Source organism: Anarrhichthys ocellatus, unplaced genomic scaffold (genome assembly GCF_004355925.1).
Source record: "Anarrhichthys ocellatus isolate YVR2014 unplaced genomic scaffold, GSC_Weel_1.0 scaffold34, whole genome shotgun sequence".
NCBI lineage: Eukaryota > Metazoa > Chordata > Actinopteri > Perciformes > Anarhichadidae > Anarrhichthys > Anarrhichthys ocellatus.
Genome location: NW_022280064.1, coordinates 246,255 through 263,549, shown reverse-complemented (window position 1 = coordinate 263,549; position 17,295 = coordinate 246,255). Strand labels below are relative to the sequence as shown.

Below are 17,295 nucleotides of genomic sequence, written 5' to 3'. Positions count from 1 at the left end.
TATAAAGCAAAACTGAAACTCCTACAGGAATTGGGTGGAATCTCCTTGTTTTTTTTCTCATTTACCTCATGTAAATATATTAGTTTTATTAATTTCAAGTTAGACTACTTTAGAACTTGACTTGAATGAATGTACTGCTGAGATTTCACTGAACTCATTAATTCAAGTTTTAAAAGACTTCCCAGCATGCATTGTTTGAGAGTTGACAATCTCCAGAAACCCTTCTTGTTTTATGGTTTGAACAAAACATTTATGATGGGAACTTGTAGTGTTTTTTGACTATATGCTAACATACAATTTATGTTCGCAATAATGATACAATGCTAATCATAATGATTATTATTGAACTCTCCTTTACTTTTTGTTTTTGTGCATCATACGTACAATTATAAATAAAATATTTTTTATTGCTTGTGGTATTTACCTATTTAGTAAAATATCTCAATGCTTCATTGCGCTGAAAATAGTGCCATTGAATCACATAGAGGCCGAGCCATTCGTCATTGTTTTCTCCCTGTTATTCAGTGGAAACTCTTACAACTAACTCATATAGCGTTAAGAAGTACACAGGAGAAACAGAGGGAGGTCCTTGCTGTTTCTGTCTGGAGTGGCTCGAGACAGCTGTTTGCTCTGCTGCGTCTGCGCATATGCGGAACATAAAGGAGAAGGGAGCGGAGACCATCATATTTCTCGTATTTACTGTTGAAAGAAGTTTCCCTCGCACAGGAATACAAAAAACAAGCATACAGGTAGGACAGACTACATGACACACACACGCGTAGGCAACGTGGAAACACGAATCGTGCCATTTTCGGACAATATAGGCAGTTGTGGTAGCGGATGTTGTCATAGCCCGTTGGTAAACTTTTGCTTACCTCATTATAGCATTAGCAATCTTTGCGTCTAACCTCTGCACTCTTTAGCTTCCACGTAACTGTTGCTTTAAAAACCTAAAAACCTGTAAAGAATACACGTATGTTTCACCTTAAGCTGGTGAATCTATCATAACAGCAACCGCATGTCACAGTGTGTGTTCAGTCACATTGTCTGAATAAGTAAACAGCTGCGTCAAAATAAGAGGTTTCACTTCGTACTAAGGGGAGAATAATTGTCCCCTGTCAAACTAAGAGCAGACAGATGGCATTAGTTGTGCTTTTAGTTACGCGTCAGTTTTAATGTCAGGGTGGTTTAATTGAAACAATGTTTCAATTGCGCCCGCGTGACTCAAGGAACGTGGTTCATCTACTTTATGGAAGGTGGGTGGGGCGCGAGCAGCCTTGTTAATAACTTGTGACGACTGGGATTTGATATGGACTCCAGTACTGACACTACACAGACACTGACGGTTGTTTTTATCTTCGCTGCCGGGGCCAAGTCATGGCTCAGCGTGACAAAATCCCCGAATTGCGAGTTCAAACAGAAAAATTCAAAACCATAGTCGTAACTATGATGGTACACATGTCTTTCAGAATATACACAAGTGGTGTTAAACTAACCAAACAGTAGTGTAATGTAGACTACACTTACTCAAATACTGTGCTTAAGTACATGTTTCACTACTTCTTTATTGATGTTCGTATGTGCTGCTCTATTTCAATTCATGTGTGAATATTGCACTTTTTCCTCCTCCACATTTACTTTGAAGAATTACACTCAACATACAAAACAGGTGGTCAGTTTGTAAAATATATAATGTATTGTTGTAGAATAAACTACCCAACAACATGTAAAGTAATACAGCTGCACCATCTACAAAAAGCTGCACACAGGATATTCATCTGTAAAAATAATCCAAGGACATTAAATATGATCAAATAAAACCAGAGAGGATCCCTTCGGCTGTATAATTAAGGGGAAGATGAATAGCATGCCAGAGCTAAGTTAAGGTAAACAATTTTTTTGTACTGGTGTTGTACTGATTGGACGAAACAAGCAATTTGAAGACGTCAGCTGGGCTCTTGGAAACCGTGACCTACATTTTTCAGACATTTTGTCAACAACAATTAATCAAAAGAAAATAATGAAAGGATTTGTTACTTGCAGCACTAATATTTTCCTTATCGCTGTGGGAGCAGCTTTGACTCTGGGAGGTTGCTTCTCAATATATACTACTGTCAATCTCTGCAGACAAACTGCTGGTTCCCCTCCGGTGATGTCTTCCCCATGGTTGGACCAGTGGCCCCTAGAGGCCATAAATGGTACCACTCCCTCTGGGTTCGCAAACAACAAGAGCTGCCTCAACGGAAAGAGGGGTGTATTCAATGAAGTCCGCTTCGGAGGAGTGCCTATTGTGCTACTGCTCGATTTCTGTGTCTTTTTGGTATGTCTAAAAATGTACGGTGTCTGCCTGCCTGTGATGTGGTGTGATCAAGTGAGAGAAGACTGGAAGTCTTTATGTAATATCCCTTTAGGCAAGAGACAATCCCTGCCAAAATGCTTCATATTTTCTCTATAAAGAAAGTTTTCTCCATTTTGCAATATAAAGAAATTTTTTTTACTAACCACTGCTTTATTTGTGTCAAGGCATATTTAGGTTATTTTGTGTGCATGAGGTGAAAGCTGATTGGTTCTTCTCCCGGTGCCACCTACAGGTGCTGCTGAGTATCTTCTCTATTATCAGGAGGAAGTTCTGGGACTATGGGCGTCTGGCGTTAGTGGCCGACAAGGACGGGTCAGTTCCTGATCTCGCACGCATTTGTCATAGGACAGATTTCAGATGTGAAGTTCAGATGAATCTTTTTCCTTGACTCTGTACTTGTGTGTGTCAGGTTCACCGATTCAACACACCGCCGCTATGGTCACATGTCATCCAGCGGGGATGACTTTGACAATGAATTGGTAGGTAAAAGAAAATCTTTGTCATCAGTTTCAGCACCAAAATCACCACAAGGCATACAGTCGCATCAGGTCTTTTCACTTTGTCAACACTTCATTTTTAAGATATCAAAGCACTTTTGTAATACTTTCAAACCAGTCTTGAATCATGAAGAACTTACCAAATAATCCTTATTACTATAATCCTCGTTGTTGGTTGATGTAATCACAATACCTCCCTTTCTGTTCAGGGATTCTGCTCTTGGCTGCCTTACATCATCAGAATGGAGTGAGTGAACTGTGCTGGTCATTGTTTCTGTACTTGTGCCTCAACCAGAGCTATTTTATCACGATGTGTATACCAGCTCCCTTCTTATCTGTGTGCGTGTGCGTGTGCGTGCGTGCGTTTTAGTGAGGAGAAGATTAAAGCCAGATGTGGCATGGATGCTGTTCACTACCTGTCGTTCCAGCGCCATCTGATCATCCTGCTGTTGATCATAGCTGTCGCCTCCGTCACAATCATACTGCCTGTCAACTTGACTGGACACCTGCTGGGTGCGTTTTGCACGATTCTCTGTCTGTTGGTGAAAATTGTAGTTAGCTTACATATTTTAAAGGCTTTTTTTTATGGACAGAATGCGTCAGGTGTGTGTTTTTTGATGGTTCTAAATATGAATCAAGCAATCAAGAGCTGTCCCTAAAGTGTGTGTATTTTTTTTTTTTTTAATTGGGGATTTTGAGCACATTTTTTGGTGAAATCCAGGATATGGCTGCTTGTATTCTGATCTTTTTCTTCTCTCTTCTTATTAACATTTATACTTACAGTATTTTTTTTTTCCTCTCTCTTCCAGGTGATGATCCAGAGAGTTTTGGAAGGACAACTGTTGGGAATCTTCAAAAGGGGTAACTACTGTATGACGAAAACAGTTTGGATACATAAACAAAAGTGTTGTGGGTTGGTCATGACAAAATGCTCCTTTGGTGTCTGTCATCTTTTGCCTCTAGAAACGACCTGTTGTGGCTGCATACAGTATTTGCAGTTCTGTACCTGATCCTGACGGTTGTTCTGCTGCGACATCACACGTCACAAATGAAAGACATGCGCAGAGAGACGGTGAGTCTCTGACTTCTAGACTACAAGATGTTTGGTCTGAATGTCTCTCACAAACCTATACATTTCAGCTGTGTCCACGTTACTTGTTTTACTCTCTCTATCTATATTTCACCCGTATGATGAAAGTCAGATTAGTGTTTAATTATGTTCAGTATATGCTGAGTGTCGCTTAGCTGCGATGGTAACTGCCAGTCTGTCTTTCTGTTTGTAGACCAGAAACACGTTGTTTGTGTGTTTGGTCCCCAAAGCGGCAACAGACGAAAACTTAAAGACTCATTTCATGTGAGTAGTATTGAATTGAATGAAGCTGAACTTTCCTCTCGACGCGGTGTCCTTGCATGTTCCCATGAATAGGAGCCATCTGCTCTGTTCGTCACTGTCAGCACTGTGTTTGTGTAGAGAGGCGTACCCTACCTGTCGCGTGTGTGCTGTGACCTTGGGCTATGACGTGGCCAAGCTCATGTACCTTGATAAGGAAAGGTAAGACATCAGAACAATAAGCAACAAAATACATATTTTTCATTTTAACTGTGTATCTAAGTTCTGTGTGCAGTGACACACTCATAGAGAGAATTTACACCCTAACTCAGCAGCTCTACTGAGCTTTTTAGCATCTTTTAGCTCATTATTTTACTTTTATGCAACCACACATTACTTTCTCTTTAATATTTAATATTTCAGGTTTTAAACGCAGAGGAAATAGTTGCAAGCAGCAGCATGTGAAGCATATTCCAGGCATAGAGCTGTGTTTAAAATGTTGAGGGATATTTACTCAAGCTTGATACATATTTATTTATTATATGCCTTTGTTTGTCTGTTAATTATCTTCACACCAGGATGCGAGCAGGAAAGAACCTGTGCTACTATGAACGTGCCCTGGAGAAAACAGGGAAACGTGAATTGATTAACCCCTGCTTGTGTAGTCAACTCTGTTGCTGCGGCAAACCTGAGAAGGTGAGATGGACCAGAAGCTAGACAATTTGGTTCAGGGTGTCTAGATGAAGAAGAAGAAGAAGAAGAAGAAGAAAAGTAAAAGCAAATGCAGCGTTTTTGGGTTGTTCTGACTCTTGTGATGGAATGAAAAAGGGTAGCATTGGTCGTATTAACTTACAGTGGCAGTAAATGAAGCAAGCTGGAACAATTTTACACCAAGATTTAAAGGTGGTTTCAAGTAAAGCGTGTGTTTCTTCAGATTGATGCCATAGAGTACTACAGCACTAAAGAGAAAGACCTGCTGGAAGAGGTGAGGAAAGAGGCGGAACTGGTGCCACAGCGCCCCCTGGGGATGGCCTTCGTCACCTTGCAGACCGAGGCTATGGCCAAGTAGTGAGTACCAATTTAAAGGTGTCTTTTTCTGTCGGTGCTTGCGTGTGTATTTTACTGTACAGGACAAGTAAAGAGCAGGAACATCTGTATTACCTGACACGTGATAATAATAATACAATCTATGCCTCTGGCCAAGGCTGTCGCCGTTGTGTTTGCAGGTTGTCTGTCCGGTTTGTTGGGAACACAATGTCTTTTGCCTTGAGCAAAGTCTTTCAACGGTCAGGACCACTGTGACCTCATAAAACACTTTTTTTTGCTAAAACTCAAGAATTCATATGCAAATTATGACAATTTCTACCGGGTTAAATGATAAAGTGGTGACATTTTGGACAGACGTGGATGTAAACGGCAACTATACTGTCTGTAGGAGGCATACAACCGCAAGGAGTTAATTCTAGTTGTGAAATAGTTTTAGTTGATCCAACTCCATAGGGATTTATTCTGCCATTTATTGCTACAATTTCCACTTTTCAAATTGTGTTTGTCACATGACTGTCATAACAAGAGATGATTGGCTGCATCATGTGCCAATGTTTTTCTGCAATGAGTAGTTGTCCGACGGTGTAGAAGCAGCAGTATTATGTCGGCTGACTCTGCTTGTTTCTGACTGATCAAGACGGCGATCTCTCGGTTTTATTGTCACCACATGACTTTTTTTACTGGACGCAGGCCTTTTGGGTCGCTGAAAGCTGGTTAATGTGTGTCACTAACAGCTGTCATTTACTCACCTCAGCATTTTGAAAGACTTCAATGCACTCGAGTGTGGTCGCACAAGCTGCTGTGGCGGGAGAGTGCCCCAACCTTCATCGGAGAGTGGAACTCTGGAAGTGAACAAGTGGAGCGTCAGCTTTGCACCCCATCCAAAAAACGTGTATTGGTAAGCCCTGAAACGCCAACTCTTCACACAGTATGTGCTCCTTGCAGATCATATGAATTGGTATTTATAGCACTGGTGCCCATAGGGCTAGGCAATAATTCAATATTATCATTAACCGACTTTTAGTGGAATCATGTGGTGCTATTGTTTTATTGAATTCTGATGGCCAAATGCATGATTCCAATTTAATAATAAGTAGAAAAATGTTTTTGAAGTTTTCTGTCAGATGTAATTCATAAAAGTGGAAAACGATTAATTGCCAATTAGATTTAATACTTGGGACATCCCCAAAATACCCATATATATGTAAACATTTAGATTTAGTTCCCAGAGGAAGAGAAACAGAAGTCAGCTTGGGAGGAATTAGTTTGTACTCCACACTGGTATGTTTTCTCTACGTTGCGCTGCCTCTGTGTGTGTAACAGTTGTTGTTTCTGTTTTTCCTATTTCCCCTTCCTACAGGGAGAATCTGTCAGTGAGAGGTATTCGCTGGTTCATGCGCTACTTGATGATCAACGTTTTCCTTTTCTTCCTGCTCACCTTCCTCACGACTCCCACCATCATTATCAGCACCCTGGACAAGTTCAACGTGACTCTGCCTATCCACTATCTCAACGTGAGACTTTCACATGCAGACACCTACTTGTCACAATTTATGCTTCCAGAACAGTAAAATCTACAGGTTTTTGTTTTCCACCCTAGAGCCCTATCGTCAGTCAGTTCTTCCCCACTCTCCTGCTGTGGGCCTTCTCTGCCTTGCTGCCTACCATAGTTTACTATTCTACAATTGGAGAGCGACACTGGAGCAGGTGTTACACTTACACACATATTGGTAGTGCAGTGATTGATTTCTGTTAGTGGAGGAAATGTTGTGATCTCGTGCCATCTGTGTCTCAGGTCCAGTGAGCAGCTGAGCATAATGCGTAAACTGTACTTCTTCTTGCTCTTCATGGTGCTGATCCTCCCCTCGCTGGGACTCACGAGGTAATTTGTTGCCCAGCTTCTAGGTTTATTGTTTCTTTTTCAGTAATACTTTAGTTGCTGTTTACTGTAGCAATCAGTATATCTTCAGATATAATGATTCATAAATGGGGAAGACGTGATTTGCAATTGACACGTTGTAGGTACATTCACTTTTTTATTTGGTATTTTACTGTTTATTAAAAAAAACTAAAAATGTCCCTCCCGGGATAATGGATACATTTTGGTCAAATGTAATTCAGGAAGAAGCTTGCCTTACTTTTTCTATTGTTCCTTCTGTTTTTAGTCTTGCGGTGTTTTTCCGCTGGCTGTTTGATAAAGAGTTTCTCTCCGATGGGAAACTGAGGTTCGAGTAAGTAATCCCTGTTTTTTGTCTGTCTTGCTTTTTAAAAGAAGAAAAGAAAGAAAAGTAAACTAACTAATTCATTTGAATTATGGATTTTACGACTATTGTTCTCACATTGATGGTAACTTCATTAAAAAGAGACTCGTATCGTACAGGTTCAATTTTATGATGCGAGTTGCTATTTATTTACTCATTATCTATTTAGTTGCAATGTGTGACCAGCTATTGTTGCACTCACTCAAGACTGCATTGTTTTATGATCTAGTTTCATATTTTATAATTTCTTCTTCAGATTGCTTATTTCAGTTTTCCTAAATTTTGTTAAAACTGATAAGAGTGGACTGAGTTTACTTTCTTCAAATTCCTTCTTTTCATGAATCATTTAATCCCTTTCTCATTGCTTCATAGTCATCCTTTCTTTCCTCTTTTTGTTTTCCCTTCCACCAGGTGCGTGTTCTTACCTGACCAAGGCGCGTTTTTTGTCAACTATGTGATCACAGCGGCGCTGGTGGGCTCTGGGATGGAGTTGCTGCGATTGCCAGGGCTGCTGCTTTACACCATTCGTATGGCGTTGGCGCGCTCTGCTGCTGAAAGGAAATATGTAAAACAGGTTTGTAAAGGCGTTGTCCATCAAAGGAACACTACACCTAGAAGTCAGTGATGTGTTTTACTGTATATCAATGTCTGGAAAACAGAACACCAGGGCCCACTTGTGTATTGAGTCCTGCCCAGTTATACATTATTATTTTTGCAATAAATAGACAGAATTTTGTTTGTTTGCCTTATTTTCAGCCTTACCTCAACATTTGCATGTCAACTCATTTTCTTTGACTTCTGTTTACAGAATCAGGCCTATGCGTATGAATTTGGAGCCATGTATGGCTGGTCCCTATGCGTGTTCACTGTCATCATGGCTTACAGCATCATATGTCCCATCATCGTGCCTTTTGGTGAGTAGTTATGAGGCTGTACACAAGCACGCACTCGCACACAATCAATCCAACCCTTTGCAATATGCAACCTCTCTATTGTTTCTTAGATGGATTTTTTTCTTTTTCTTAGATTCTTAGTATTACATTTACTGTATTATATTTTAGATGTCTTTTTATATTTACTATTTTTTTCTTTAATAGAGCTTCCCAGCAAAAGCATTTCACACGATTGTACTGGTATAACTGGTGTGACAAAAAACATCTTGAATCATGAATCACAGTCCATCAAATACACGGCGTATCATCAGCAGATCTATCTGACATCTCAACTGCGTTTGCCAGAGACCCCAGTGTCCATTACACACTTCTATACATGCAGCATATTTCCTGTCCCTTCTACCGTGGGGTTTTAAAATGGCTGTGTGTCTGACTCTTATCAGGTCTCCTGTACATGATACTGAAGCACCTGGTGGACAAACACAACATGTACTTCTCTTACCTGCCCGCTCGCATAGACCGCCAGGTCCACCTGGGAGCTGTCAATCAAGCTCTGGCTGCACCCATCATCTGCCTAATATGGATTTACTTCTTTTCTGTCCTCAGAACAGGTAGGAAACAAGTGTGTGCTCAACCTGGAGAAAGTTAACATCAGTAAAGTGACCTGAGATTCACTAAGAGGACACTTAAAATGCAAGATTTCTGGCCTGACGACAGAATGTGTTACTATATAAACTACATGTAGGTGTTCGCATGCAGCTACATAGAAAGTCAAACCCTATGCCACTGTTTAAACGATTTGTGTTTGTGCGCGTGTGGTGTTTCAGGTTTCTGGACTGCCACATCTCTATTCACACTGGTGATCCTGTGCATCACTGTCTTGATCTGCCTCAGCTTCACCTGCTTTGGCCATTTCAAGCACCTCAGTCCACACAACTATGCGGTGAGCGTTCGGTTTCGTGTGCATATGCTGTCACTTCTTAGTCGTGCCTCCCACTGAGCGTTCATATTGTTTGTGTTCTTTTGCAGGTGAAAGAGGAGGACGAGGATACAGTAGAGGGAGTGGAAGAAAACACCACGGTACTGTACTTGTTCCATAACAAAGTCCACAGTATGAATAGAAAGATCAGATGTATTCAGGGCTCACCTGAGCTTTGCCGTAAATTCTATAACGCTATTTGTCCCCTCTCTGGTTTGTTATTCATTAACAACGTAAAATACCAGAGCTATTGAGGTCAATGTTTCATCTTTGGTTTCTGAACAACATGCTAAAGACCTGATTGTTCACAATGAGCTGTTCTTGCAAGTTCAAATCACCCAGTCTGTCTTGTACATTTTGAGGATTTTTTTTTCTTTCCCTTCAACATTGTTTTGTATCAAAACCATACTTTGGGCATTGCATGCAGTATTGCATCATATACAGGAGTTATATCAGGGAAGATAAAAGAATACACAACTGAACGTTGAAAAAAGCCCCTTAAGAGCCCTTTGTTTGTTTTCAGTACTCATCTCTTTTGTGTTGTGTAATTACAGGTCTACCTTCCCAGAGTGCTTAATCCCAAATCACCTGCCAGCACACAACAGGAGTCTAAACCTCAGCAGTTTTACGGCTCTACAGAGGGCAGCCCGGTCCACGGCTCCAGCCCGGTCCACGGCTCCAGCCCGGTCCACAGCTCCAGCCCACTGCCGGGCTATATGTCAGATGGCTGAATCAGCGTTTTTCAACTCCGACTCAAAGCTTTGGAGTCAGGATGCCCACGACTCCTGACCATAAATCTGCTTTATTCATAAAGAGCCTCATGCAAGAACCACTCCTACGAACAGGTTTGTCCGTTAAGTGGCTTGTACGAGTGATTTAGGAAAACTAGACGTGTTTACCAATTTCCTTGTATTTAGAATTTTCTCTTGGGTACAAACACAAGACCTGTCGTTGGAGTCGTGCAATTAGTCTTCTTAAAAACCCTATATATATTACACTTCATAATTATATTGACATTATCCTGTTAGACTCTGCAATTGGAATTATAGGCTAATATGATTCTATATGTATTAATTTAGCCTAACGATATCACCAATAGTTTAAATTGTCTAACACTACAATATCAACATGAACATTTCAAACAGCAAAATTTATTTATTTATTTGACCCCTCTCGTCATTGATAGTGTTGCTGTGGCGAGACATTTTTCATGTCGGACCCTCAGGTGACACGCCATTGAAAGCACTCATTATTTTCCCACATTGCGCGACTATAGCAGGTCCCTTAATTCTGCTGTTAAAAAAATGATAGACTTTCCTTTACGGATCCCCGAGAGCAGGACTTCAATACAGGAAGTGAGGCAGGACACGTAGCCTTATATGGCATTGTTGGAGCATAATTATGCAAATGTAGAATTTTCATGAATGGGGGACAGTGTGTTGAATTTGAATTGCTTCTTACAGGAAAGACGGTAAATAGGAATTTATTTGATATTCGGGTCATTATTTGCACTTGATCGGCATAGCGCACACATCCATGACAAACCCTCAGTCTTCTATTTGAAAAGTACTTTCTTTGAGGATTTTCTCGCCAATTGACCAAGGACTGTTTTGCCAAAACTTGCCATTTCAAACAAGCCACGATGTTGGATTCCAACACCGGAGTCCATTATTTGCACGTGCTGAAGCTTATTATGCAAGAATTACCAGAACAATCAAGCCAGCAACACTGACGCCAAAGAGGTGGACATGCAGAGCTTTCTGTTTGCTGCTTGTTATTTTGTTTATATTTCTTCACAGTGCCTTTTTTGTGATGCTTTTTGGGGACAACACCTGCCATGGGAATAATTAATATTGCCTCATGTTCATAATGCACTTTCTGTATCAAGAGAGCGCTGTTTTGTGTCTACTTAATAGATTTGTAATTAGACAAGAGAGCATTTGTATCAGTATTGCTGTGGTTTTGCAACCAAACATTTTTGTTCAGTCTACATGTGACAATGGGGACAGCTATTAGATATGATTGTTCAAGATAAGACAATCTTGCTGTACCATTTAAAGAAGGAATGTTTCACACAGGTCAAGGTTTGTTTGTATTTAATGTACTCTGAAGTTATGTTTTTGCAGCTTTTTTAAATGTGCATTCTAATAAGGAACTACATTTTAAAAGCAAACGTGTAACTGCACAGTGATTGATGATGTCTTCAGATTGAATATGTTAAGGTAAACATTTAGCTTTGTACAGGGTGAATAAAATGTCCACATTAAACATTCCTTCATGCAGTTTTGGAATACAAACGGGAACAACTTTACAGTCTTGCCATTTGGGGGCACTGTTGAGCTGCAGTGGGGTCGTAAATCCACAGAAGTGGAAAAAGGACAAATGCGCAGTGTTTCATTGAGGATTCTTAACTTATTCCGACATTGGTATGAGGCGACAATTCCAGTAGCTCCACCTCCTCACCTGATCTTTCGCTATTGTCTCCCTTTTCTTTTGCTTCCACTTTTCTCTGCCCTTTTTCCCCTTTCTCACCACGGTACCTGCCTCAGCTAATAACAACCTCTATTGTCATTTGAGGACTTTCAGCATTCTGTGGTGATTAGTGTAGTTGTTAAATATGGGTAATGAAGTGATAAGCTAACAACATATATAGGTTATTAGCTGTGGTTTAGAGACGGGTTTGTACCCTGATGGAGCCTCACAATAGTTCTTGAAATTGCCCAATAAAAATCAGGAACAGCAGCTACTGAAACGCTCCTTTATAGCTTAACAGCAAGTATCTGACACACTTTTTTTTTCTGGGTTTCATTATTCTACATACTTAAAAGTCACAATGTGTCATCCCACTTAAGCTGCTGCTAATAACAGCATGTTTAGTCACCGGGCACACACAAGGTTTAAAGATTCTTTATAAAGAGACTTTAAAGAACACTTTTCTTTTATATAGTGATATCAATTTTGTAAGATCTGAGTGAACAAAGGTTATTGATTGCGCTAATGTCGGACAAAGATTAAGTATTTCAAAACAATCTCTCACTTGTTGGTGGTGTGCGCGTGTGTGTGATTAAGCAATAAATAAAAAATAGTGTTCTCCGTGCTGATGATCTCCAGTATGCCAAAAGTAATAATAAAACCCACAATATAGCTTTTTTTTTTAATGAAAATCTAATCACAAAAACGTGCGCTGCACGACCCCCATACAAAGAGACTTGGAGACGGATTTGAACAGACATACCTCAACAAAGTCACATGAGAAAGCTGTGCAGGGTCAGGATGCGGGGGCACTAATAACTTGCAGATATCCTCATGTGGCTCCAAGGATGAGCTGGGAACGAGATGATCGTTTGGTATTAGATACCTGATATATTGTCTATGGGTTGTGTGTATGAAGTGTGTGTTTAATGCACTTGCTGTTACAGAAGACCGTCTCCTGCGAGCTCAGCGGAGCGGGAGAAATGTGGACATTATGGCTGCAGGAGCCTGGGAAGCAGCTCTGTACAGCTTTCCAAAAACCCAAACTGTGACCCAAAGTTAAACACACCCCAAATTCACTGGCTCAGTTTCGGCCCACATGGTTTCGGGCTTTTAGTAATGGGTGTGTGAAAGTTTGCTCCAATGACATGCAAACTGGGAGCGGTTTGTGGCATCTGATGTTGAAACAGCTCAGCCAGATGTTCTCACAGACATTATGCTCTACAACTGAACACCTAAGCAGTTCCTCTCACTCAGACACTTAAAGGGATACTCAAATTGGATAAAGGCATGGTCATAAAGAAGTCGGCCTGACCTTCAGTCCCTCACAAGGGAGAAGATCTAAAAATGCTAAAAACATTTTTTAGTCTCTTTTTACAGAACGCAATATTTAGAAATTACAAACCTTTAAAATAAGTGTTAGAAAGAAATATTTTCTTTCTTGCTGAGTGTTAGATGAGACGATCGTTGCCACTCTAAATATACAGTAGTAAGGAGAGATGTTCGTGCAGATTAAACAAACAAGGTGTTCATTTGTTAGCTTTAGATACCTTCTTTGGATACCACGTGCTGCCAGTGTTTGCAAAGCTAACTGTCAGCAGCTTCTCATTCAGTGCAGACACGAGAACAGTATCAATCGTCTCAGCAAATAAGCGGTTTCCTTATGTGGTCAAACTATTCCTTTACAGAGCTGTGACCAAGATATGTAAGCACTAGCAGAATATTAATGAGACACTGTTTCTAAATGACAAACATATCTTTGGCATTTCTGTACTGGAATTTCTTATTGGGCGACATGTACACCGATGCGGATATATCTGCAACAAGCTAATATTAGCCGCCATGTTAGCATGGACAATTTATTTGTAATCTGTTTTGTAATCTGTTTTCCATTTGTCAACGGAAAGTGACGATACTAGATTTCGAAAGTACAGTGTGAGGAAAGTATTACCTGAAAACAATACGCTAAGAAATTTGAGGAAAACAGATTAAAAAAACCTTTAATAATTATCCATTTCAAACAGTTTGTCGGCACCACAGGTCAAATGAAACCGCAGTAATTTAGCCTGTACGGTATTACTAGTTTACACAACACGCCTTTCTCTGGATCAAAATATTTAACCAGTCTTAATCCAAAACCTCTGTTTGCATGTAGGTGTGCAACCCACTGAACTCAGTGCCCTCAATGCATTCTTGGTATTGTTGTCGTCTGTTCTTTTGTATACCACAGACACTATTATTTAGTCACTTCACTCCCTCTCTCTCTCAGTATTCACATAATTCTGCACTCCCAGGCCACTGAACTTGAGAAACAGCCCCTGTGTGTGTGTGTGTGTGTGTGTGTGTGTGTGTGTGTGTGTGTGTGTATCAAATAGGAATAAACCCCATTTAGAGTTTTGAGGTCAGGTTTCCTTCATGTCACCACCAAGATCGATGGATGTGACCTCTGACTGCTCCAATTTGTATATAAACATAGTGCTGGCCAATCACAGCATCGCGTGGGGTGGTGCCAGCCAATGAGAGCGTCTGGCAGCATCGTGCTCTGTGGCACTCCCATCTTTTGTCCGTCAGGATTAGTGCCGTGGCAACGCTGGTCGCCTGGGAGGTGAGTTTCCCAGAGCAGCGGGACCAGGACAGAAACAGGACGCTTCACTCCAAGTATTACTTCCCCCTCCCGTCCAATTGGGAAACAGAACCGGAGTTGTGTGTCTGTGTGGGTCACTCTGTGGCCTCCAACTCTAAAACTTCCACCTATACTGCCAACTCTAATGGGGTGACATCCTGAGCCACAAGCTCAAAGTGTGTTTGTCTGTGTGAGTGGATGGGTTGGTGAGGGGCCGTCCTTGTGTGTTCTCTTCTGTGTGGGGTACTCTGTAAAAAAAAAAAAAAAAAAAGTCACCCCACTCTCCCTCCCGTTTCTGTTGGTGCACTACATTAGCCAGAAGGGCAGAGCGCCAGACAGCTGAAATCACCGCTGCTGATGAAGCATGTGACTCCAGACCGAGGCCCTTTTGTTTGGACAATTACAGCCAACACACAGAGCCCTGGAAATGCAGTGTGGCATGGGAATAGGCAGGCATGGGAATGAATGGACATAAGGAAGTATTAAAACCTGCTTGTGTTCTTTAGAGAAACTGCCTGAAATTGGTTCTTAAAGTTACAACCCTCAAGATTTTTTTTCATGAAATCAAACCTCATTTTTGATACCATTTATAGTTGGTATTTATAGTATTATTTCTGCAAAAGCCATTCAATGTATTTATATTCTGTAATGACCTCTTTAGACAGTAGTTTTCATTGTTCCCATGCTGGATTCAAATTGCCTTCCCCCTCGCCCAAGGGATCCACAACAAACAATGCTTGCTTCACATGAAAGTGGCTGGTTGGATGCAGCAGCAGGAAATGTTGGATTTGCAGCCCTGATACAGGGTTAGGTGAGTGAGCAGTGAGCAATGAGGCTGATATCAGTGAGATAAAATTACAAACAGTAACGCATGCATGCCTCATTTCCTGTGAAATGTGTGTGTGAAGGTTTCATGGAAATCTTTAGGGTTATAACTTTAAGTGGTGAGGATATGAGGGTTAGAATGAATTCAATCAGCATGAACGAGAACACGGCCCTGCCTATTATCGTGTTGTTTTTTTCGGTTTTGTCACATCTAAATGAAGTTACAAACTCAGAAACCCAGAAACAAATCAATACAGTGGAAGCCAAGATCTTCAAGCAAGGTGAGGGACCAAAATAGGATCACCAACCACAAGATTAGCCCAAACCTGGCAGACTGTCCGAAATCATTTGTTGGACAGAAACAAATCCTGTTTTTCTAAGTGTACAGTAAGTTAAGCCATGCTTCACACTGCGTATACAGGTTGAGACTGCTGAGTCTGAGCCAGGATAAACCAAACAACCGATGTGTCTGTTAAACAGGATTTGCTTCACATGCTGCTCAGAGAAACCAATGACTCCAGCACTGCTCAGTCTCCCTGAGACCAGGAGGTTACATCTAATATCAAAGCTTCAACATGAGGTTATCAACTGGTGATCATTAGAGGATGAAAACTCGCAAATACTGCAAGACTAGCGGGTGATTGCGATGGTGGATGGTTGCCCTATACTCCACAATCACAAGAGCAAGTTATCTTGAACTATGGACAAATTTACCTCTACAAGATCTCATCTGTAATTGCAGAGGTACTATTCAGGTGAACATCAACATGCTCTCAGGCTGTTTCTATTCCCTAATATGCAGACAAACACACACAATGATTGTCTGTACATAGTAAATGCACCCTGAGATGGTCTTTCTATTACCATGTTAGAGGGATCTAAGCATGCATCCTGCCAGCTGTGCAAAGAGCTTAACTGATTCTGTCATCAAGTAATGTTGGTCTAAACTATCTGACACAAAACTGTCAGACCCTGTGTTTGGGCTTCCTTAATCAAAGAGAGAGAGAGAGAGAGAGAGAGAGAGAGAGAGAGAGGGGGCTGGCAGCCTCCACACAGAGCTCCAGAGAAAAAAAGAAATCACAAGATGGCTGTAAGAAAGAGAAAAGTCCCAAATAATAAGAAGAATTTGGAAAATCCATTTAAAGTGACATACTATACTGTATTGTATACCGAGTATCTATGTTTTGTGTGTTTAATGTCTTTTTCATGGCAGACATTTGCCTTATTACAGTATGATGTTAATGATGGCTGCTTCCCATTTAGGTGTTCCCTGCTTTCATGCATTAACTGGTATGGGTATCACTTCCCAATAAGAGATAAAAAAAAAAAAATGAGAAGTTACCAGGGAACAAATGAGAAATGAATGTGGAACTAACTGCTAGTTAACTATTAATTCATGATTAACTCCTAATCAACTTTTTTATAGTAGGTAATAATTAATTAATTGAGAAACGAGTGAGGAACAAATCAGAACTTGATAATTGATAAATGAATTTCCCTATAGGATTGAGGGATAATGATACGTTAGAACAGACTGGGAGATCCTATACCAATGAATCATTAAGTAGGTTATAGTTCTGGGACACTTAGAGATAAGCAATGTCAAGACATTGTGTTTGATTTTAGTTATCATAATAGTGACACACATTCTTCACTTGATTGACTGTTCCTTCCTAAAATAAATTTGCACCGGTAGTGTGTATGGGGTGAGAAAGAAAGCTGCCATTAAATGTCTCCCCAGGCAACAAATTAAACTAAATACAGCCATATTAATATTTACACTTCTTCTCGCACGCACTCACTAGAAAAGCTGGGGCATGACGTCAGACCGGACTCGCGAGTGGTCTGGTTTGTATAAACACTACAAGCGAACACACCGAAAATTAGATGTCAACTATTCTTTTGTGTGTCGGTCCTGTTTTAGATGTTTTACGTTTACACGTTTAAAAAAAATGGCGTTTACAAAAAAAAAAAAGTAAACAAACTAGTGCGTTTCCGGCGCAACAGGG

The 17,295-nt window shown here is 40.6% G+C and overlaps 1 protein-coding gene across 1 annotated transcript; it reads left to right on the top strand.

Annotated features, from left to right (window-relative positions):
- The first annotated feature begins 638 nt into the window (after positions 1-638).
- Positions 639-11,639, top strand: tmem63a (transmembrane protein 63A). Its single transcript, XM_031866153.1, has 23 exons — positions 639-749; positions 2,128-2,320; positions 2,592-2,671; positions 2,769-2,838; positions 3,066-3,103; positions 3,227-3,369; positions 3,666-3,717; positions 3,820-3,928; positions 4,140-4,210; positions 4,328-4,408; positions 4,765-4,882; positions 5,121-5,254; positions 5,988-6,131; positions 6,594-6,747; positions 6,834-6,940; positions 7,029-7,115; positions 7,399-7,464; positions 7,906-8,068; positions 8,303-8,408; positions 8,831-8,998; positions 9,215-9,330; positions 9,417-9,467; positions 9,921-11,639. Exons 2-23 carry the CDS (start codon positions 2,153-2,155, stop codon positions 10,095-10,097), a joined length of 2,403 nt encoding a protein of 800 aa, XP_031722013.1. The 5' UTR covers positions 639-749; positions 2,128-2,152; the 3' UTR covers positions 10,098-11,639.
- Positions 11,640-17,295: the final 5,656 nt, after the last annotated feature.

Bases quoted from the DNA above. Each gene is read 5' to 3' on its own strand.
- tmem63a (XM_031866153.1), top strand. From the start codon at position 2,153: ATGTCTTCCCCATGGTTGGACCAGTGGCCCCTAGAGGCCATAAATGGT. The intron at 2,839-3,065 runs GTAGGTAAAAGA...CTTTCTGTTCAG, and splicing joins ATGACTTTGACAATGAATTG to GGATTCTGCTCTTGGCTGCC. The intron at 4,211-4,327 runs GTGAGTAGTATT...GTGTTTGTGTAG, and splicing joins AACTTAAAGACTCATTTCAT to AGAGGCGTACCCTACCTGTC.